This window comes from Drosophila montana, unplaced genomic scaffold (assembly GCF_035044405.1).
Source record: "Drosophila montana isolate Dmon_TW-CO22-7 unplaced genomic scaffold, ASM3504440v1 contig_2127_1, whole genome shotgun sequence".
Lineage (NCBI taxonomy): Eukaryota > Metazoa > Arthropoda > Insecta > Diptera > Drosophilidae > Drosophila > Drosophila montana.
Genome location: NW_026997035.1, coordinates 1,294,073 through 1,317,470, shown reverse-complemented (window position 1 = coordinate 1,317,470; position 23,398 = coordinate 1,294,073). Strand labels below are relative to the sequence as shown.

Here is a 23,398-nt window from a genome sequence, read left to right as displayed (position 1 = left end):
CCGTCAATCCTCGGGCGAGTTGAACGTGCTTATCTGACATTCTGTGAACGATATCAACAGCTCTTTCAGCGGATCTGCGTCCACATAGTCCACATACGCGTCTATATAATTCTTTCAATATATATGGCACATTGCTTTTGCATAGTTTTTTTTATTATTTTATCACACGACAGCCCACAAAACGGCTCCGTGTGTGTGCGTGCGTGTGTATTTTCACTGTTTGAATTAAATTGTATATAATTTTTATTAAAATTTCCGCTTAAACATTTCCCAGTGGTTGTGTGTGTGCCTGTGTGTGCATCTTCTGTTCGCCAGCTCTTTCTCTATGCTGCTCAATTTTATAAATTCTTAAGCACATTTTTCACACCGATCTGTTCAATTTTTTATTTCCAGAACATGTTTAGTTCCGGACATTTAAAAAATTCAATTATATTCGTACTATGCGCTATTTTTGGATGTGAGCTTTTAGAAATTATTGCGAATGTTCCATAGTATTTTCTCTAATGTTGGCTTTCATGATGAACGAAGGTCTTCGGATTAGTTTTATTAGTCTTTTCTGTGATTTTAATTATTTGCCGACTTAACTATTTTAATGCATTAAGCTTGTTAGATCGTGCCACTATTTCCTTACAAGTTAATAAAAAGATAAAAATATGAAGTATCATATTCATCATTTAAAAGAAATATTTAAAGATCAACATGCGACCTGATAAAGAACGTGCTCATAGGATGTATCCCAAAGAAAATAGATATATTCTGCCCTTTTAAAATGTTTATTGTTATCACCTTATCTTATATTATTATTATTATTATTATTATTATTATTATTATTATTATTATTATTATTATTATTATTATTATTATTATTATTATTATTATTATTATTATTATTATTATTATTATTATTATTATTATTATTATTATTATTATTATTATTATTATTATTATTATTATTATTATTATTATTATTATTATTCTAATTAATAGTTTTATAATTATTATTCCATAATTAATAATTTATAAATAAAATATGATATGTTCAATGCACAAATCCTAACTACTTACACCGTCTTCGTCTTTGGCGGCCCAAACCTTCGCGTAAGTAGAACCGCTCCTGTTCGTGATGCTGCACGCGAAGGTGCAGTGCTCTAGATAATTCCCAAAGTTCGCCTCGAAAAATCTTTTCAGTTTCAAAGGGTAAAGATGAATATGTATTTCAATTACAAAGTATATATTATATATTCTCATACATAACTATGTATGTATATGCTATATGGTTCTAGAGAATCTATAAACATTTATGGTTGCTGCTAAGTCTAACAATTCACTTGAAACGCCTAAAAAGGTACGCACACACTCACGCATGCACACACACATACACACACTTGCACACATGACACCGTTAATCGGTGTGAGAGCAAACAAAATCTGTGCGCAGGCGCTGAAGAAAGTGGCGAGCTGGCGATTAATGAGCGAAAATGCGACCTTCAGACTTGAGAGTAAATCACAACAACAACAACAACAACAACAAAAACAACAAGAGCAGCAGCAGCGAGCACCTGTGTATGAAAAAACAGGTATAAGAAAATGAGTTTTCCCAAAAAATCATAAACCGGCGCAAACCGGTGCGCAACTGCAACAGCCGAGCACGAAGAGAGCCAAGGAGCAAAAGCGTGATCTAGAGAGAGGGAGAGAGAGAGAGAGAAAGCAGTTATTGAATGTGCAACAGGTGAGCAGCAGCAAAGCTGAGCGCGAGAGAGCGTTAACAGCTGCGACTGCTAGAGTGCTCGCTCTCTCTCTCTCTCTCTCTCTCGCTTTTGCTGCCTGACTGTCTCTCGCCCGCCTGGCCCAAAAAAGATGAAGCTGAGGCTTAGTCCGAGTCGGCGACACGAGACAACGGTTCAGTTTCGGTTTTCAGTCCGCGAGACGGTCTCAAAGCCAACGGTCGCCCCAGTCGTTCCGTCGCATCGTCGCAGTTCGAAACGTCACAAGTTCGAATTACTATAACGGTCAACCAAGTGCGAATGAAAATATATTTTCTTTAAAAATGACGGACCAGCTAGCGCGTGTGCTTGGTGCTCAATAAAAAATAAAATAATATTTAAATCGATAGTAAATATGGTTGCATAGATTATTATTATCATATGCGCAACACGACAGGAGTGCAATTGAATTTTTTTCCACAGAGAGAATCAAAGGCTTACGGCAATTCGCAATCGAATAACTTTTAGTATATCTACAAAACATTTTTGGAAAAACCATCTTTTGGATACGATACGAACGAATATTACAACAACGACAAGGTAAGCTTCAAAGTCGAATTCATGGGTTTTTCATTTTCTGTAAAGATGCGGAAAATACGTAAATGCATTTTCTTGAGGGTTGTTTTTTTTTATTTTTTTCCTCTTTGTTTATTGCGCATCGGAATTTATTGGTCCAGTCAATTTGTGCGTAGTATCTGAATTTCAACATCCCAAAAAAAGGACAATGGGCTTAATGAGAGGGAAACACAAAGGAAATTTAGTTTGGATTTTTTCCTAACATAAAATATGTGTTTATAAAAAGTTGTGTACATCAACAAAACACCTGAAGAGTTTATATAAAATGTTGAATATTCCCTTTTGTTTATTGAAATTTCTAAATTTTCTTATATTTCTTATCCCACTTTAAAGATACGTATATATATATATATATATATATATATATATATATACTCAAATTGTTTTTGGAAGCTAAAATAATGCAGCGATCTGTAAAAATTCCGATATACTATATAAGTTTTTAGATGAAGAATTTGCTTGCTTTAAATGTTCTAAATTATAGGGTTTTTTAGCGTTTTTTTCCAGATTATTTTTTTTATGAACATCAGCGTAATATTTTGTATATAATATAACCACAAGTTATGCCCGAATCTTAAGTAATTTACAAAGCGTATTTCGCAATTTTATGGCCAATTTAAGCGGCAATTTTTTTCAATTATTTCTAATTTGTGGATTGCGTTTTTCGACAATCCACAGTTTAAGTCAAGTGGCTGCAAAGATTTCAACTGATTGTGGTTTTTATCAAGCTTTAATTAAATCAGACAATATAAAAATTGTCGAAAATAAAGCTAAGCTGCGGCGATCTTAAATGCATTTGTGGCACCTAAGCGAATTATTAATAACGAATGAATGACAGCCTAGAAGAGTAAATACGAAATGTAATTAAACTCCATGCAAGCGGCTGAGCTGGAGTCGAAGTGGAGCAAGAGCAGCTCTTACAAGCGTTTCTCTTGATACTCAAAACTTTGACAGTTAAATGAATGGCAATTAAATTGGAGCACAGCTACAATTACCAGAGCTGGGGCCATTTGAGCATTGCCAGAGCACAACACCTGAGACCGAGACTCAAAGCCAAACAAATTGGCAATCAAAAAAATGAAGCGGAAAGAGTCAAGAGAGCAACAGTCCAAATATCAATAGCAAACATTGGCCAATAGTCCAAAATCACACACAACAACAATTTTCATAAGTTTGCATTTTGAGCATACGACCCGAAATTATTACATAAAGTTGGAACTGCCATCCATCCCTCACCACGCCCCGCCCCGCACCACACCTCACGCAAGTCCGTTATCGGGGTCCACCAGTGGACGTCATTAACTGCACACACATACGCGAAACGTGTCTACATTCGTTATGATCCGGTTTGTCTCTTTTCTTGTGGACTATGTAATGTGAAAATATTTGTAACTCCCCCCGACCTGGTACACACAATGCGCCGATATAACCCACAAGGAGTTGGCGGTCGCAGTCAAAGTTAATGAAAGTTCAAGTGAAATTGCCGAAAGAAAAACCGGTTCGTTTAGGTCAAGTTTTAATCAATTTCAATATATGAGCAAATCCAATTATGTTCAAGGCCGACATCGATGTGGAAATCGAAATGGAAAGGCTAAATGTACGTTAAGATAGCGGTAAATGCAATTCATTAAGTACAGCTGTGCGCGTGTCAAGTTAGTCAAGCTTAATATTATTTGCTAATTTTTAAAAATTAGCTTTGGTATATTTAAATCTTTTCTGAAATACGCTTCTTTTATGAGGATTTGCGATATTATCTTAAACGATCAGATGTTAATTTAGGTTAGGATTAGGCTAAGGTTTGCTTAGGTATGGTTATGGTCCCTATACAAGGTTAGGCTAGAATAGCTTGGTATAGCTCAGATCAGATATCTTTATTTTCGGTAAGCAAAGCTTGGTTATGTTTCTAATACAAGAATATCCTGACATTCTAGCTTTGGTGAGCCGCAGCAACATCTCTTTTTTATGATTTATAGTATTCTTCATTTTTATCCAACAAATTTTGATCAGTAGTTTCCAAAAATTCTTAAAAATAAACAATAAATCACGCTGTACTGGATTGAAACTAGTTCCTAATGCACCTGTTGAACCAAAACACTATTTAAGAGATAGTTACAGCAACTTGCCTGGTGTTCAGGAATAAAATAAATATTTTTGGAACTTGAAGAATATTGACAAATAGTTTTGTGTAGAATGCTTTGAAGTAGTTAAGAAAATATAGAAGTTAAGCTTTTGAAAAAGGGCTTTGTGAACTAAATAAAATTTAATGTTACATAAATGAAGAGTAGCAATCGTTCATTATTTGTATCTTATATATATCACTAGAATATGCTAAAAAAAACATTATACCCTTTTTACCCATTTTTAATGGGTTCAGGGTATAAAAAGGAAATCAAAAGATAATTTTTTATATAATGTTTTGAAGAAACAAAAATTATAGAAGCTAAAATTTAAGGAAAGGCTTACATAATCTTAAGTATGTGAAGACATTAAACATTGGTAATTAATTATTTGGATTCCATAAAATATGTATATACATATATTTTTATACATTTATTGTAGGTAGAGATAAAATCTCTCTACCATATATCATGTCATATATCACAAGAATATGCTTTAAAATAGATAACTTTTTAAAAATCTCCGACATACTTAAAGATTTCTCTACCCACAATTAACTATTTAAGTGCCCCCAGCGATATGTGAGGCATATCAATTCATATCTGGCTAGCTTTTCGCCCAACTAACATAATCGTAAGCACAAACAACTTGCACTTTCTTTAGTCTCTCAAGCTAATTAGGCTTATCACATGACTTTTACTCTTAAGTTCACTTTCCGTTGAAAATGAGCAATTATGACAGCGTTTTCCAGCCAGCATCGACTTAATATATCATCAAATTGACAGACCAATAATAATAATAAAAAAAAGAAGTAGAAAAAAATCACATGTACAAATGCTAAAAAAAAACTAAAGAAAAAAAGAAAGAAAGAAAGAAAACAAACCGAAACCAAAGCCGCAGCCAAAGCAGAAACCGTCGAGAAATGTGGTAGAAAAAAAAAGAAAGTGCAATGCTGATCGTCTACTACATGCATGCTACCCGACAACATATATGTATGTATAATATGTAGTATACATATAATAGCTGGAGAGTTAACGGCACTTTAGAGCACTCTACAATGAAAGATTTTCTGGTACAGCGCGGAGGGCAGCCCCACAACATTCGAGCCGTCTCGCTGGCCACTTTTCCTTTCAAGAGATTGCACATGAGATGCCCCATCGATTGCCTTTGGAACCACTTGAGGCGCACTTGGAACTACTTGGTCGCCTAGAGGTGTTTGCTATATTTAACACCCTGATGGGCTTGTCAGTGTGCTGAGTGTCATTAGCTTTGGGTCACTTGGCAGTGGAACTGGAACTACGCTCGGACTCTACGCTAATTTGTGGCGTCCGCTTTATGTTAAACGTTTAGGCAAACATTTCAGCTAGCTATTTGCTTAGCAGTTTCTGTTAATTTCTATGTTAATGTTGATGTTTCAATGGCAATTTGTTAAATTTCGCAAATTATTAAGCACTCAAGTCGCGTGCCGAAAGTTGTTAATTGCCAGCTGTGAATGGAATTCATTCTCTTTTAGTGACGTCTTCAGCCAAAGTTTTTTCCATTTAACTGAAACCAGTTTTTATAATTTTATCAAATGCTACCTGAGAGCGCTGTGAAAAATGCCGAGAACTCGTCTCTAGGGTGGAAATCATAAGAGGATCGGTCAGGAATCGAAATCAATTAAATGGCTACGCGAACTACCTGCTGTGCACCGTGGCCCGTGATTGATGTGAACCCAACTGTACTAATTTTTAAGAATCGTTGGGAATTGAGTGACCAGGATGAAGTTATTTGTAATCTTGACGGAAAGAGTAACCTGAGCTCTTGAAATCAATTCGGGACGAGCGCTTGCTTTACAATTAGAGAGACGAAGCGTGTGAACCGGGGCTGGGAAAATAATTATATTTTAGTCTTGCCGATGAAAGGCGATGAAAGGAACCAAGAGCCTAGATAGACAAACTGACCGTCCTAAAAAAATGATAAAGCAATAATAGCTTTTTATAAGAAATACGTTTAATAGCAAAAGTTAGATTCGGGGAGGATAGGTTGAGGTTAGGTTGAGGTTAGGTTGGAGTTGCCAGACTCTGATTAAGATATGAATCAGAGTTGCCAGACTCGGATTCTAATCGCGTTAGATGTGAGAATGAATTGGAGCCAAAGTGGCACAGCTACTTTGAGGCAAAGTCAAACAAGAATGAAAGTAGTCTTTCTTAAGATCTTTCTTCTGATACCTACAGCGAAGCTTTAATCGGACTTTAGACTACAACTTATATCCTGTAGGGCAATAGAGTTTCAATATCAATGCAAAAGATTATATTGGGGCAAGAATATATATGAAAGTATTTAAATGAAAGGATATATATAGAATGTATATAGAATATATATAAATGAAACCCAGCGCCAAAAGAAAAAGTAGTCGAATGATTTATAAATATACGTATAAACCATGTTTACTCAAAAGAAGTACATAAAGTACAAATGTCAAACATTCTTCAAATAATACAAAATAAAGTAGCTAAATCACGATTGGATTACTTTTATATCAGCACGTTGCAATCAGCGGAAATGTTCGACTGTTGGTAAATTAATCGCTCAAGTTAGTTTTAAGCTGCATTTAACGATCCTATCAGTTCAGTTTAGGCTATTTAAGCATCTCGCGACTGCTCCACTGACCCAAAGACGTGAAATCAAATTCGAAAAAAAAAGGAAAAAAAATAATATAGGCGTCTTATAAAACCGTTTTAAAACCAGCCAACAAATTGTTAATTAATGCAAAGGTAAACAAATCAAAAATCGAGCATAAAAAGATGTCTTATTTAAATTGAAAGCAGTTGCAGAGAGCGAACTTAGCTAAGTGTGTGTGTGTGTGTGAGAGAGTGTGTGTGTGAGAGTGTGTTAGCTGGTGTGTGACCCAGTTCCAGGTTGTTGTGGCCGCGCATGCGTCAGCCAGCAATTCGGCTTTAAGGTTGAAGTCGCAGAAAAAGTAGAAAGTGAATTCGATTTTTTTTATTTTCTTACATTTTTTGACTTTTGGTTGCGGCTGCGGTCAGTGACAGAACCTGGCCAGGTGCCGGGCTGGCCAATAACAGTTTTTGTCAAGTGTTTCGTAGGTGCTCAATGTTGATTTGTCAGCCTCGAAGCAAGACTAATTAAAATTCATTGCAAACATTTGTGTGGCAACAATTGTAAGAAATACGAAAAGGTTGTTTGCCCGTTGCCAAAAACAATATATACATCTATATATATATATATATACACATATGCATATCTAGCAACTACATATAAATAAATCAGCTTTGGAGTTGACAATCACAATAAAACAAATTATAAAATAAAATTTGTGTGTGTTTGTCTTTTAGGCCGGGACACGCCCACGTGCTAAGGTCTTGTGTTCTACTTCAATGACTTGACCCAAATTCGTAGCCAGCCGCGAGGCAAAATATCAAATCCGTTTTTGATCATATATATATATAAATTTTTATTTCTTTTTTTTTCGGGCTATTTCGCATTAGCAAAATATATTTTTAATTTGTATTAATTAATATGAATTTTGTAATTTGTTGCTATTTATGCTTTGCGCGTCGTTTTATCAACAATGTTTTGTTAAAAAACAAAGTGAAAGTTGTTGATTTTATGATTTTGGCAAATGGAAAATATGTTGAATTAAGTATTTTGTTGTTGTTGTGGTTTCAGCAATCGATTTGCTGCGCATAAATCAATTATATAAATTGTTTAAGAAGCAAGAAAATAAAAAGAAATGAGGCTGCGCATACAAAATAAAAAGGCGTGCAATTTGCGGTGGGTAAACCGGGCTTATGTAATCCATGTAATGCAACAAATTGATGATAAATTGCAGATAAACAACAACAACAAAACCCAACAACAACCAGCTGACGGACTCGCGTGTGTATGCAGCTTAGCAGGTGCTGCTGGAAAAGTCCAGCTTTTACTGCATATTTTCGAAAAATTAACCAGCTCTTGTTCAAACAACATTTTATGCATGTTGTGCATGCAAGAATTTGTCAGGTTGCATTTTAATAACACACCAAATTAATTATCTCCAACATATAAGCTTTTGCGTCTTAATAAATAACTTTTAATTGTATTGGCTTGCCTTATGGCTTCATAAGTATTTGGATAGCATGGCACTTTTCCCATATATTTACTAAAACTTAGTTTCTCTCAAATTTCAAATTTATTAAGTATGAATTCGTTGGAATAATACTTGAGACATATACGTACATTCATCAAGTTTCCGGCTACATAATCTGGCTATACACATAAATCTACATCAAACATTCATAAGTCCACGTTTAATTATATGCATACATGCATTCGTACATACATTTACTCCATACGCACTTCTTCGCTTCTTCTTATGCTTCATTCTTAAACGTTTGGACGCGAGACAAAAGAAAATTATTTGAACGCCTTTTTATTTAACAGTGTACATTCTCTTTGTTTCATTCTTAAACGCTTAACGCCAGGCATAACCCAAATATATAAGCGTACTTATATTTACAGTGCATAAGCACGCAATCTTTAGTTTGCTATTGAGAGAGAGAAAATGATTTTTGTAATATTCTTCTTATGGTACATTCTTAAACGTTTGAATGTAAGATATAAGACAAATATTTAAGCACACTTTTATTTTGCAGTGTAATACGCATTCACTTTTTAGTTAACTCTCTTAAGAGTATTCGATATTTCTCATTTCATTCTTGTGCTTCATTCTTAAACGTTTTAACGCGAGATACTATCTCTATATCTATCTTTCATAAGACTTTCATATAGCTTAAGAATGTGGAGACTTAACCAAAAATTGATTTAAAATAGCTTGATTTAAGCTTTCTTAAATATAAAAGCATCATCTCGGATTCTTTCTTTTCATACTCATTGTAATATACCTGGCAAAGCACTTGTCATATCCCGAACACAAAACGAAATCGAAATATGTTGTACACCCGAGCACTTAACAAGAAAATGATATTAACAAATCATATTTCAATTTGAGCTGAAAGACCGGGAAAAAAAAATAAAAGAAACGGCACAAAGTAAAAAGTTGACACATCAAAAATGCGAATATATGAAAACATTCTTTCAAAGAAATCAATATGCATAAAAGACAGCAGCAACAACAACAACAAAAAAGACGACAAAAAAACAACAATAAACACACACTTACACACTTACACACACACCAGCAATACGCACAACCATAAACAATAAAACGTTAAATTGCTTTAGCGCTGCCCAAAATCGAAATCAAAATAAAAACAATAACAAAATACGCAAGCGCAAACAAAAGACTTAAGCGACAAACTCTTTTAGGGCAGACAACTTTCTCAGCGCTTGAAAGAATTTCGAATTGTGCCGCATAGAAAAATACGCGAGAAATGTGTGAATATTTGCATTCTGTTAAAGATACTTATAAAAAGTTGTTTAAGAATGGTTTTTTTAATTTTTTTATTGCTGTAAATCAAAGTCGCGTCATCTGCTTTTTGACCCAGTTAACCAAATGCGAGAAGACCCGTAAATTATGCAGAAATCACATTTGACGGTCTATCTTTATATAGATGTGTTTATACATATTTGCACAGTTTTATTTTTGGGTTTTTGGATTTCTTGGCACGCATTTATGCTAGGGAGCGCGCGGGAAATTCTCAAGGTGTTTCTGGCCGAACGTGTTGAGTTGTTGTTGAGGCAGCGCTCTACAAATGGAAAAACTTAAATCAAACGGTGTGTGTGTGTGTGTGTGTGTGTGTGTGTTGTGGCGTCAATTTCATAAGTTTACAAATCGGTTTAGTCACAGCAACTATAACATTAACAGATGACATGATAACGCATTTATTTTGACATTTAATGTCAAGTGGCCAGCTGATTATGAAAACTCAAAACTAAAGTTGAAGCTAAAGCTGAAGTTGAAGCTTGCGCCATGCTCATTAATGAATTTTGAGCCCCTTGGGATGCTGTTGTTATGCGATTATGTTGTACAATATTTATTTTTGTATCACTTTTTGCATAATGTTGGCTTTTGGAAAAATGTATTTTTAGACTTTGCAACTAATGACTGTGCAATAGCTTAAGCCACATATTTTGGGACTTACTTAAACTAGTTTGAACAATTTAATCACATTCTAAAAATAGCCAAGTCGGGGAAATCAGAATATTGCGTCGTAATGAAAGCGAAATTGTGGCCAGTGAAAGCAGGATTATCAAAATGCGAGTGCACTCAAACGATGAAATGATAATCATAATTAAGATGGACAGAGAGAAACTCTCTGATAAATAGACACACGTTAAAATATTTGCTGCAAATGCAATGACAGCTCATAAGTTAAATGTGGCTGTGCATAGTAAAATCACAAGTGGTTTAAAATAGTAAACTTATCAAAATTATTCAAGGATAACGTTTTGAAAACATAGCCAAAGGCATCTATTTAAATAACTAAATAAATGTATATAAATATATCATTAGTCTTTTATTCCATATTTCATATGTAAGTGTAATTAAATATATCAGAAGTCTTCCATATTCATAAATCATTCAAAGCACAGGCTTCAACCAAACAACTAAATGAATTTCCATAGATAATGCATTTTCGATTATGCTGCATGCATTTCTTATAGTTAATTCATAAATTTGAATAAATACACTTTCTTAAATTTCGTTTGATGCGCCCCTCTGCTTATCAATGTATCTTCATCTGTATTAATGCTATTATATATGCTTACCGCTTGCCTTATTTAATTTATGGGCTTCAAATCGGAGCTTTATCAAGTATTACAAATCTCCATAAATTATATGCCGAATGTGAGTGCCTGCCACATACAAGCAAGAACAATTTATTCGCACTGGTAATCAAGTTTCTATATTGTTAGAAACCCGGCGACTTCTTGTAAATAAAAACACACAAATGGCGCTTATGGCAACAGGGATATTACGAACCGTTTGATAAAGAAAATATTTTAAAAGAGAAAACAAAGAACATTTCATTTGTTGGCTCATATTAAAAATAGATGTGCTACATTTTGCAAGGTCACATTATTATTATTATTTTCACCATGTAATATGTAACTCATAGAAGGAGACATCTCCGACCCATAAAGTATATATATTCCAGATCAGCATCGACAAGCGAGTCGTTATCGGTCGAAATATAGGTAACTTCTATATAACTATATAGTCAATATTCGAATGAAGCTGTCGAGTAGTACAAGCTGTTAAAAATGTGTCTCCTATTTGCATAACTTTTTAACTGTTATTCTGCGAATGCATGTATTATGCCAGCAGACAACTTGGACTTGAGGGGCTTTGGCCCTGCTATGAACTGTGCACACAAGAGCTGTGTGGGGACAGCTAAAAAAAAAATACTCATTTTTTGGCCTTTTAACACAAATATAAATATTGTAGAGCGCACTCAAGTCGTTGGCGACTGTTGCCACAATACTCCTTGGATGTTTGGCGCCCAACTTGTTTTATTAAATCACTTTGACATAATGAACCGTTATGCCAACAATGAAAAAGCGCTACCAAAGTCTTCACAACAATAAACACAACAACGGCAGCGGTCCAGTCCAGAGAGCTGTAACCTTGACTGAAGCAAATCCAAAAAGCCAAGACTCAAGTGCCTGGCTTTGGGCGTTCATGTTGTAATGTCTGTGTTGTTACAATTTTGGTAAAAGTGCAGCGTCAGTTGTCGTTGAACCCGTACAAAAATAGAAAGTTACTTAGTGTATATTGATACAGATACAGATGCAGATGCAGCTGCAGATACATATACTCGTGCTGCCATAGATATAGATACATTTGCCACCTTCCATGCTTAGCTGGCTGTAAACTCATTAGATTGCTGTTTAGTTTGCGTTTAGCATGCAAATATCAAGCCGTAGAGGTATTTACAGCTTAATCAATTTTGACGGAGCATTACAACTAGCTGTTAACGCGCCTAACATTAGCTGTTTAACAGTAGCTGACTTAACAACAGTCAACTGATTATTCACATACACACTTTACAGAATCAGATACGCGTGCTGTTATAGTTACAGATAAATATACACAGCTCATTAAATTGTTGCTTATCTGGCGGTTATCAAGTTGGCTTCACAGCTGTATAATAATTGTACATTACAACTAGCTGTTAGCTGGTTTAACAGCAGCTGCCTAACAGTAGCTCACAAAACAGTCAACTGATTATTCACATACACACTTCATGGAATTAGATACTTGTGATGTTATAGTTACATAAACTTTCATGTTCAGTTTGCTGTAAACTCATTACATTTTTGCTTAGCTGGCGCTTAGCACCCAATATCAAGTCATCTTTGCAGCTATAGAATTCTTGTACGTTAAGCAGCTGTTTAACAGTCAGCTGTTGTTCACATACACATACACCCTCTACATTCTACAGCTGTAGCTCAACAGTCTCTGCTGTCTCGTATTTGGCCTAATGTATTGTGGATGCTTGTGTCTTCCTTCTTATTGTTATTGTTTATGTATTCTTCTTTTTTTTTGTCATTAGGCTCTGTCTTGGGCAATTATAATGCTAATGTTTCTATTCATGTAGAGTACATAAAAGCATTTTGTTCAACGAAATTCATTAAACGATGTGCCCATGCGACATTCTGTGTTTGGCATGAGTAATTGCTTAAACAAATTGCGCAGCAATGTGTTTTCAGTAAAGTTTTTAAATTATGTTTTGCGGTTGAATGAAAAGAATATTTAAAATTTTTGAGAAACACCTGTATATGCCGAAGTATTGTGCTCAACCACATATTAACAGAACGATAATTTATGCATTTTTAAATGCTTAAAACTATTTAAAAAGCTGTTTCTACTTTATTTGTGGTTAAAAAAAGAAAAGTATGCAAAAGATTAGGTGCCGCCCCCGGGTGGACTCGAACCACCAACCTTTCGGTTAACAGCCGAACGCGCTAACCGATTGCGCCACGGAGGCTATTGAGCGCTGCTTGTCTAATCTCACTTTCATACTACGTGACAGAATTTCTTACTAGAATTTTGACATTAGCATTGTGTGTTTTTTTGTGCTAGGTTCAACTATGTTAAAATTCACCCCGCACACATGGCCTCCGTGGCGCAATCGGTTAGCGCGTTCGGCTGTTAACCGAAAGGTTGGTGGTTCGAGTCCACCCGGGGGCGGCTTATTATTTTGTCTTTTTTTTCGATTGTGAATGTTTTACACTTGAGGGCTTAAGTTAATTTTTCTTTGAACGCTTTTCGTATTTCATTTACTTTGTAAACAAAAACAAATTTTTGCTGCCGCAGCTAATGATAAATAAGCAAGTATATTTATGTTGTTTATTATAGCTCTGTACTTGACTTCTATAATCATGTTAATGTGCATTATTAGTTTATTTTTGTGTAGTAATTTATTTTATTGTTGTGTTTTGTTAGATGAACAAGGGCATTTATATTTTTTTCCTCTTAAATTCATTTAGACATCTAAAAACAATGCGTGTGTTAAGTTTAAGGTGAAGGTGTCGATGAAAAAAGCCGAATAGACACGGCAGCACCAATACGAATGTGTCTACCAACCTATAAGCAAACAGCGACAAACCTCATATATATGTATATGCATTTATAGCCTATAATAACAACTCCAATCTACCTTTGCCTTATGTCTTTCACCTTCACTAAACAGCACACATTAGAGTTCGACTTGCACGCAATTGAAGCTGAGCTTTTAAAGCGTTCACCTCAAAATAGATCTTGAATTGTAGTTGTTAATTTTTTCGTAACTCAACAAAGGCTAAGCGAAGCTATATTTTCAAAGCAATTTCCTCAAGCTGAGGCTGGGGAATCACTTATTAAGATAGCTTGGTGATGTCTAATATAATTTTCTTTTCATCTTGCAGATGACTTGCGGCATATCGTGTGTCGACAAGACACTAAACAAATCGTTTTATCATCTGGGCATTTGCATAGCCAAACATCCGGGCTATTTTGTGATCATACCCGTGATGATAACGCTGCTCTGCATGACGGGGTGAGTTTTAAATAAAAACAAAAGGAAACGTAAAAACCTACTTGATTATAGTTTTTATTATATTTGAATTTCCATTGTGTCTCCTTGTTATTTTATTATGCAGCTATCAGCAATTAAAGTACCAAATCGATCCCGAATATCTGTTTTCACCCATTAACGGCGAGGGTAAGGCCGAGCGTGCGCTTGTTGAGCAATATTTTAAAGTGAATTATACGCACCGCTTCAATGTGGGACGCATTACGAGGCCTGGTAAGTTGGAACAACAATAACAACAACAACTAGTTGTGTCTATATGCATGGGAGGGGCAACAAAAATTGTTGGCCATAATGGCAAACATTGGGCAAGTGAAATGGCTCGACGACACCCATTTAGTCATCCAATTAAAAATTGCAACACTTTTTGCACCACACGACGACGACACGTTGTCTCAGTTTCGGTTCCCCGAAATACACACGTTTCGCAAATATTACCCAGAAAGCAGTTTGCTTCTAACATTTGTTTCGCGCGCGCTGACTTTTTGAGTTCAAGACTTACCCTTTAAGAAAATCAGCGGTTAGAGATGAAATGTGTGGGCACCGTTTTATTAGGGTCTTGAACCGCAGCAGCGTTTCTACACGCTATTAACTACGCTAAATGGTTTATTAGCCTAGCCAGAGCCAACAACAATGGCCAACAAATGATGCAAAATTTGCCAAATGACATTGTGCCAGATAAGAAAACAAAAACAAAACACTTGAGACAGTTGCAGTTAAATGTAAACACAATAAACTTGAAGATGTTTCCAAATCAAGACAATTTATTATTCATGGCAATTGAAAAATTAACTACATTTATTTCATTGTCTAGACTGCGATTATTGTCTCCAACAAACACATCTAAATACATATGATTCGCATAAACTAAAACAAAAACATTTGTTCAGTCGAACATTTAGAAATTATATTCTATGATAAAATTACTCAATAATAAATAAATAAAACTACAAAAATAATTGTTGGTACATTTTAGGATTTTAATACGCAAAGCGCTAATCTCAATTGTATGCATTAGCCAAAAAAAAAAAATTGAATAGGTGGTTAGAAAAAAGTACTTCCCATACCGGGAATCGAACCCGGGCCTTCTGGGTGAAAGCCAGATATCCTAGCCACTAGACCATATGGGAGGCTTGGGAAAACTGAACAAAATGATCAAATTTTAGTCGTTGTTCAAATATGATAAAGCAAAACATTTTAAAGAGCTATGAATCTATAAACTAAAAATAGACTTGGAATTCTAATTATACTTAGTGCACTCGAACCAATTTAGACAAGGGTACCTGCTTTAGTTAATCAAAATTAGGTTTTGCAAATACCTCAGCTTTAAAATCCGATTTCTGTGATTCACGAATTCATAAGTATTCGCTGTAAAAAACATTTTTAAAAAACTCATTAGTGGTTTATACAAAAGCCCAGCGCCCACACAAAAGCTGTTGGCGCACAATGCGGGTCAACAATAAACGTGTAGTAAGTGTTCAGTTTGGTAAAAGTTATTTTGCAAAATATTAATGCGAAAAAAATAGTTGCACAAATTGAAAAACGTGTGCACTATGCGAAATCGAAACATTAAAAGCAAGCACAAACGCCGTAAAAGTAAACAAACAAAAAAAATCATCAAAAATAATGAGCACACAGCCAAGATTGGCGCTAATATTATAGCGCTGGACTATAAAATTAAAATTAGAGTGAGAAAGAGAGAGAAAAGATACGAAAACATTAAAAGCTATGCGCAGATTAGCAAATGATTCTTGCGAAATCTGCTGGCCGCATTCTGTGTAGAGCTGCACTCGATGTGCAACGAGGTCTTAAGTATTGAGCGCTCATATGAGTGGTTGATTTTGTTGCCAGAGTTCGACTTAACCACTTAATCACGCATTCATTCAACAGTTGTGAGTGTGCGTGTGTGTGTGTGTGCTTGTGTGCGTGTGCGTAGCATCATTGAACTTTGGTTTTGACAATCACAAATGCTGAAGAAGATGCACACAACAAGTCGAGCGAGTTGCGGCCAGCCACAAGAGCTGCAGCAATAGCCCCAGTAACAGCAGCAGCAGCAGCAACAGCAACAGCAGCAGTAAGCTGTTGCATTTCAAACTAACTGTTTATGGGCATTATCTAGACCGCATTTAGACGGTTACGACCAGTTAGCTGCGCTTCGCTTGACTTGCACTTTTGGCCGTAGCAAATGTGTGTATTCCCAGACACGGAGGCGATTTCAAATGCTTAAAACCCAAACTGAGACCAATGCAAGCGCGCACGCTTGCCATGTTGCATGTGCCATGTGGCAAATAAATTGTGTAGCACTAGTGCAACCAACTTTCGCCCGTCTCGTGAAATTAAGTATATTATTTTTATGTAGCGCAACTAAAAGTTGCTTCCATTTTTCTTCAATTTTTTATCTTTTCTTTTCCTTTTTTTGCATTTTGGTTAAATGTTATATAAATTGATTGGCGCTATAAACATTTCCAAGGCGAATGCATAAAATCATAAATAACACAGCTGAACTGCTTGCTTTGCTTTGTCGCCGCTCAAGTGTCGCTCTGTCGTCGCTTGCAAGCATCTCCCATATTGTCTAGTGGTTAGGATATCCGGCTCTCACCCGGAAGGCCCGGGTTCAATTCCCGGTATGGGAAAACAATTAAATTGTGTCATACTTTTTTTTGAGTTTTTATTTGCATTTTGTTTGAAGACTGTCATGGATATTTTACAATGAATTGCTAGGAAACATAAGATGTGTAATTATTGAATTGAAAATAAACTGAGATAGTGTGATTCATAGGCTAGGACAAATAAATATGAGACTCAGATTTTTTCAAGTTTGCTGTTATTATAGTAAATTAGGTCAATCGAACTGAGATTGTTTATTATCTGTTTCCTGTATAGAGAGAGGTTTTAAGGAACCCAATTTCCTGTGTCAGATATGAGAGGCTTGTAAAAATATTGTTGCTCAGCTTGTACACTGTACACAGTATTGGCTAGACTTTGCCTACAAATATATAATATCATATATAAATCATTTTTTTAAACTGATTATCTTTTATCTAGTATCTTTGGTATCTTTATTGATCATCTTTTTGTTCTTTTTGTTAAATATTTATGAACGTTAGAACTTTTATTGAAAAAAATTCATTTATATTCAGATCACATTTCGCAATTTTGATAGCATCAGCTGAAACCAATTAAATTGATAAGCAACTGAAATAACAGCAGTAACCTGTGTTGAAACCGCGTGTATCATTCATATTACTATTTATATCTATTATTAAGGCAATATGCAATATATACCATTTTGATACAATTTTTAGAAGTTCATTGATAAAAAGGCGATCGGAACGCATGGACTAGCACGTTCCGTCCAGAGGTCAGGCAAACCTATTTCTTCATAGTAGCCTTATCGACTTAGATATACTGATAAACAGATAGACATCTCTATCTTGCAATTTATAACTATAATTAACGCAACGTGCAAAGTTTTGTTATGTCAAAATTTGCTTAGATTTCGTAGAAGTTCATTGACAAAAAGGCGATCGGAACGTGTGGACTGGCACGTTCCGTTCAGATGCCAGGCAAACACCTCTCCTAATAGTAGCTGTATAGCATTAGATATATAGCTGGAGCTGCATATATTATTCAGGTATATCTAATATATATTTACATATATAGTGGACCTGCGACAAACACTGACGCAAGTGAACGCTGCTGCATTTGTTATGGCGCATTAAACACAAAACGATTTCAACAATACTCTAACAATGTGGAAGTGAATTATATGAACACACACGCGAAATAAGTAATAAAAACTTAAATGAAACTGATTCGAATTATTGTCACGTCGCCATACAATGAAGGCGCTGGCACTGAAGGAGGCCTAGCCCGAGCACATTGACACAAAAGCGGGTCAAACTTTGATTAAATCTATGAGTGAATTTATGAATCGTGGGAGATGTTTGATTTATTCATGTGATTTCCCACCAAATGTCAAATTTCAGTCTTCAAAGCTACTAAACGAGAATGAGAAGAGTGGCCAATTTGCCCGGCGTCGTACCGCCGGGGATAGAAGGGGTGGCCAATTGTCCCGGTGGAGGTTAACTTGTAAATTCCATTAAAATTTGATCAAATATATTTATACACTATAAAAAATCATAGAAAGTGGCTCAAATAATTAGCTTATCTGCCATCGGGTAATATCCAATATATTTTTAATCCGAATCACAGTGCCGTAGAAACTTCAGACTAAGCCCATAAATAAACTAAGTTAACCGTCATTAATCTATTATCTTCTCTCAACTGCAGGTCGCTTTGGTCGTGTCATTGTTATACCCAAAGATGGCGATGAGAATATGCTGCGTCGCGAAATCTTTATGGAGCTGCGGCAATTGGATAATCTTATACAGAATGCGACGACCACATATGAAGGCGATACATTCAGCTACAAGGATAACTGTGCACGCTGGGAGAATGAGTGCTTCGAGAATGATATCTTAAACTTGGATGTCTTAATGGATGATGTGAGTAGGAATCTGTACTATAATCGAAATCAAACTAATTTATGGTTAAACCTCTGCAGATCGAATCGGGTCAGCTAAATCTGACATTTCCCATTATGTTCAATCCTGTGACATGGGATGCGCACGCCTTTCCCGTATTCTTCGGTGGCACTAAACTAACAGAGGATAATTATATTATAAGTGTGCCAGCTATACAATTAGTTTACTTTGTCACTGCCGATACAAAGCGCCAAGATGCCAAGTGAGCGAATTCCTTAAGTCAACGAAGAAAACAATCTAACCCGCAATCTCTTCCGCTTAGGGGCGCCGAATGGGAGGAAACCTTCTTGAGGGTCGTGGGCAAAGCTGAAAATACGGGCATGTTCAAACACATATCGGTATCCTATTTCGCCTCACGCACCCTGGACCATGAGCTGGAGAAGAATACCAAGACGGTTGTGCCCTATTTTAGTTCCACCTTTCTGCTCATGGGTTTGTTCAGGTAACCAACTGGTGAGCCATGTCTAGAGCTTATAAAACTAAACTCTTCTATGCATTCCTTTAGCATTATAACCTGCATGATGGGCGATGCGGTGCGCTCAAAGCCTTGGCTAGGCCTGATGGGCAACATCTCGGCTATAATGGCCACCCTGGCGGCCTTCGGCTTGGCCATGTACTGCGGCATTGAGTTCATAGGCATTAATCTGGCGGCACCTTTTCTGATGATTGGTAGGTGCTGAAAACTACACGAGTTCGATTTGATTTAATTTTGCATTTTGTTTTAGGCATTGGCATTGATGACACCTTTGTGATGTTGGCTGGCTGGCGACGCACACCCGCCAAGATGCCCGTGCATTTGCGCATGGGTCACATGATGTCCGAGGCAGCTGTTTCCATAACGATTACATCGGTTACAGACTTCATTTCGTTTCTGATCGGCATCATCAGTCCCTTCCGTTCGGTTAAGATCTTTTGCACCTACTCCGTGTTTGCTGTCTGCTTCACCTTCATGTGGCACATCACCTTCTTTGCCGCCTGCATGGCCATTTCGGGCTACAGGGAACGGAAGAATCTGCATGCCATATTTGGATGCAAAGTGAAGCCCCTGTCGGTGGCCATTAAAGGTAAGTGAAGCAATTTTAAAGGGAAATTGGATCGTGATAGACTGGAAATGCTTGAGATTCTATTTAGAGACTTGGATCTTTTGTGTCTTTGTAAAGACCTTTGATTTTCGTGTGATTTAGGGCACCTTGCTCTTTTTGAGGAGAAAGAAATTCAAGTGCACTTAATCCTATGGAACAGATTTCAATTTAAGAACTCCTCCCTAACTCCTAGCAATCCTAAAAGGAAAGGATTGCTCTTCAGAAAAAAAGATGAGATAAAAGATCTACAAAAACTTAAGCTGGTTAAGACTAGCTGATTTGGATAGAATCAACTCTATCTCTTTTCATACCACACCCAACGCACATCTTCTAGGTCGGTTCCTCTCGGAATTTTTGATGATTTTTTAATGGTTTGGATCAGAAGACTATATTGTGGTTATTTTTCATGGACACAATTAGGTGAAGCAGCTTCGTTCTTGATCTTTCATTAGCATGCAATTAAGCACTTAAGTGTGCGCAATAATGATGGCAAAAATTGGTTGGACATTAGTTGGCCAGTTGGCTATGACAAGGTCCACTTGTTGCCAGTTACTTGGCCCGCACAACCGGCTCAGAGCCAAGCCTATTATCTAGAATTAAATTCGTTTAGACGCCCGACTAGCAGCTGCAACATGAACTTGATCATGAGACACAAACTAGACTAGTCTCAGCCAAGAAGAACGCCGATAGCAATCCGAGGAATTGGGGTCAATGGCAACTGGACTTAAGCCGCTTTTTCTATTTTTATAGAGAAACGAAACTTCCTCTACAAGGCGATTATGGCTGGCGGCATTGATCACAACGATCCGGATAATCCCATCGATAACAAGGATCACATGTTGATGGCCTTCTTCAAAGACAAACTGGCAGCGGTAATCAACAACAAATGGTGCAAGATAATTATCATTTTGGCCTTTGCCAGTTATCTGGCTGGAGCTTGCTATGGCGTTACCCAGATAAAGGAGGGCTTGGAACGTCGCAAACTTTCACGCGAGGATTCGTATTCGGTGGAGTTTTTCGATCGTGAGGATGAATATTATCGCGAATTCCCCTACAGAATGCAGGTGAGTTTTCCTTTTAAGATTTGGGCTTATCAAATGTTTTACTTATTAATCGCTTACAGGTTATTATTGCGGGTCCCTTGAACTACTCTGATCCCCTTGTGCAGGAGCAAATGGAGAATCTGACAAGCACTTTGGAGCACACCTCATATGTAACCTCTTCTTTGTACACCGAATCTTGGCTGCGTTCATTTCTTTCTTTCTTGGATCGCAATAACGATTATCTGAATGAGACCATTGACACTGAGGAATCGTTTATTGAGGCGGTCAAGGAGCACTGGCTATTTCCCGGCAATCCCTTCTCACTGGACGTGCGCCTGAATGAGGACGAGACACAGATTATCGCCTCGAGATTCCTTATACAGGCTGTCAATATTACGGATACCAATCATGAGAAGGAAATGGTGCGCGATTTGCGCAAAATCTGCAAGGACTCGCCGCTAAATGCATCCATCTTCCATCCCTACTTTGTGTTCTTCGATCAATTTGAACTGGTCCGACCCGTTTCACTACAGGCCATGGTCATTGGCGCAATCATCATGATGATCATCTCTTATATATTTATACCCAACATCCTCTGCTCACTGTGGGTGGCCTTTTCGGTTATATCGATTGAGCTGGGCGTTGCGGGCTATATGGCTTTGTGGGACGTCAATCTGGACTCGATATCTATGATCAATCTAATCATGTGCATTGGCTTCTCGGTGGACTTTACCGCTCACATTTGTTATACCTACATGTCATCCAAGAAACGCAGTCCCAAGGCGCGCGTCCGTGAGTCTCTCCACTCGCTTGGACTGCCCATTGTGCAGGGTTCCAGCTCAACGATTTTGGGCATTATAGCACTATTGCTGGCACAGAGTTATATATTTTTGGTGTTCTTCAAAATGGTCTTTCTGGTCATCTTCTTCGGCGCCATGCACGGATTGTTCCTATTGCCGGTGCTGCTGTCGCTATTCGGACCCGGCTCTTGGCTGACCTGGACGGGTCGTGACAATGGCTCCGATGAGGAGGTGGACGACAGTCTGGATGATATGAAGCTGGGACATGTGATGGAGAAACCATTTGCGCAGTCCTATTACATGCAGTATCCCAGCATGGGCATAAATGGACCCTATGCCTATGGCTCCAAGGGCTCCCTGGGTGCGCCCTACAAGGCCTATGGCGGCGATGAGAAGGATCAGGGCTTGGGCACCTCAGGCGAGGACTCCTCGGAGAGCAGTTCTAGTCGCTCGCAGCGACGCCAGCAGCTGGCTTCCACTGTCGTTGCCGTGCCAGAGGAAGATCCCGTCCAGACGCGTGGCGCCCGCTACGAGAAGGGCTGGCGACATTCCAGCTATCAGAACATATACGGCAATAGCGGCGGCATCGCACAGTTCCAGCCGCAGCCCGATCTCTATGGCCAGCAGGTGTCCGCCGCCGAGTGGCGTCAGCGTCTCGACGCGCACGAGCAGCAGCATCAGCGGAACAAGCAAAAGCGCAATCCCTACGAGAACTATGATGACCGGGAGATGCAGCGCGCGCGTCGCAACTCCCACGGCGATGTCATCGATCTGCACACGCCCACGCCCACCTCATCGCTGGACGAGCGCATGCGGCGACAGTATCAGCTGCAGCAGCAGACGCTAAGCGCCGGCAGCGGCGACGACAGCAGCAGCTATCGACATCAGCCGGAGCTGAGTGCGCCACCGCTGGCCAGTAGCTCCGCGAAGCGCTACCATCGCCGTCGCTCCTCGGAGGACTCGACGCGCTATCATCAGCGCTGGCCGGCGAACATTGAGGAGCGTCGTGCGCGACGCGCCCATTCGCCCAGTCAGCGACACTCGCAATCGCATTCCTATACAGAGACTGCCGCCATTGCCGCCAGCTTCGCCCATCGCTCGTCCTCGCATCACAATCTCTACCAGCCGAGCAGCAAAGCGATGCACCAGCCGCCCACATATCAATATGGAGATTACTAAACAATTTTGGTAAATGCAGCGGGAAGTCACTTGAGATTTAGCTTCCTATCTTTAAACAAATCAAAAAAATAACAAAAAATTTAAAAAAAAAAAAACAAACAAACGTAATTAAGCATAGTTTAAACAATTTGCCTGGCGATCCATAAATAATTGCATATATTTATATGAAGCTCGTTCGCTTTTTATTTTCAAATAGTTTTCAGAACAATAACTGCGTTTATGCTATGTGTTCTTTAGAATTTCTAGAAATTCTTTGAGCATTTCTCAGAGT

The 23,398-nt window shown here is 37.7% G+C and overlaps 1 protein-coding gene and 4 non-coding genes across 5 annotated transcripts; 3 read left to right on the top strand and 2 right to left on the bottom strand.

The window, feature by feature from the left end:
* Positions 1-1,899: 1,899 nt before the first annotated feature.
* On the top strand, positions 1,900-23,226 carry Ptr (Patched-related). The gene is made up of 10 exons (XM_064680520.1): positions 1,900-2,303; positions 14,313-14,443; positions 14,547-14,692; positions 18,770-18,984; positions 19,044-19,225; positions 19,286-19,465; positions 19,529-19,692; positions 19,749-20,087; positions 20,856-21,169; positions 21,229-23,226. Exons 2-10 carry the CDS (start codon positions 14,313-14,315, stop codon positions 23,125-23,127), a joined length of 3,570 nt encoding a protein of 1,189 aa, XP_064536590.1. The 5' UTR covers positions 1,900-2,303; the 3' UTR covers positions 23,128-23,226.
* On the bottom strand, positions 13,320-13,393 carry TRNAN-GUU (transfer RNA asparagine (anticodon GUU)). Its single transcript has one exon. It is a non-coding gene; the product is annotated as a tRNA-Asn (tRNA).
* TRNAN-GUU (transfer RNA asparagine (anticodon GUU)) lies at positions 13,523-13,596 on the top strand. Its single transcript has one exon. It is a non-coding gene; the product is annotated as a tRNA-Asn (tRNA).
* TRNAE-UUC (transfer RNA glutamic acid (anticodon UUC)) lies at positions 15,535-15,606 on the bottom strand. The gene has a single exon. It is a non-coding gene; the product is annotated as a tRNA-Glu (tRNA).
* On the top strand, positions 17,038-17,109 carry TRNAE-CUC (transfer RNA glutamic acid (anticodon CUC)). The gene has a single exon. It is a non-coding gene; the product is annotated as a tRNA-Glu (tRNA).
* Positions 23,227-23,398: the final 172 nt, after the last annotated feature.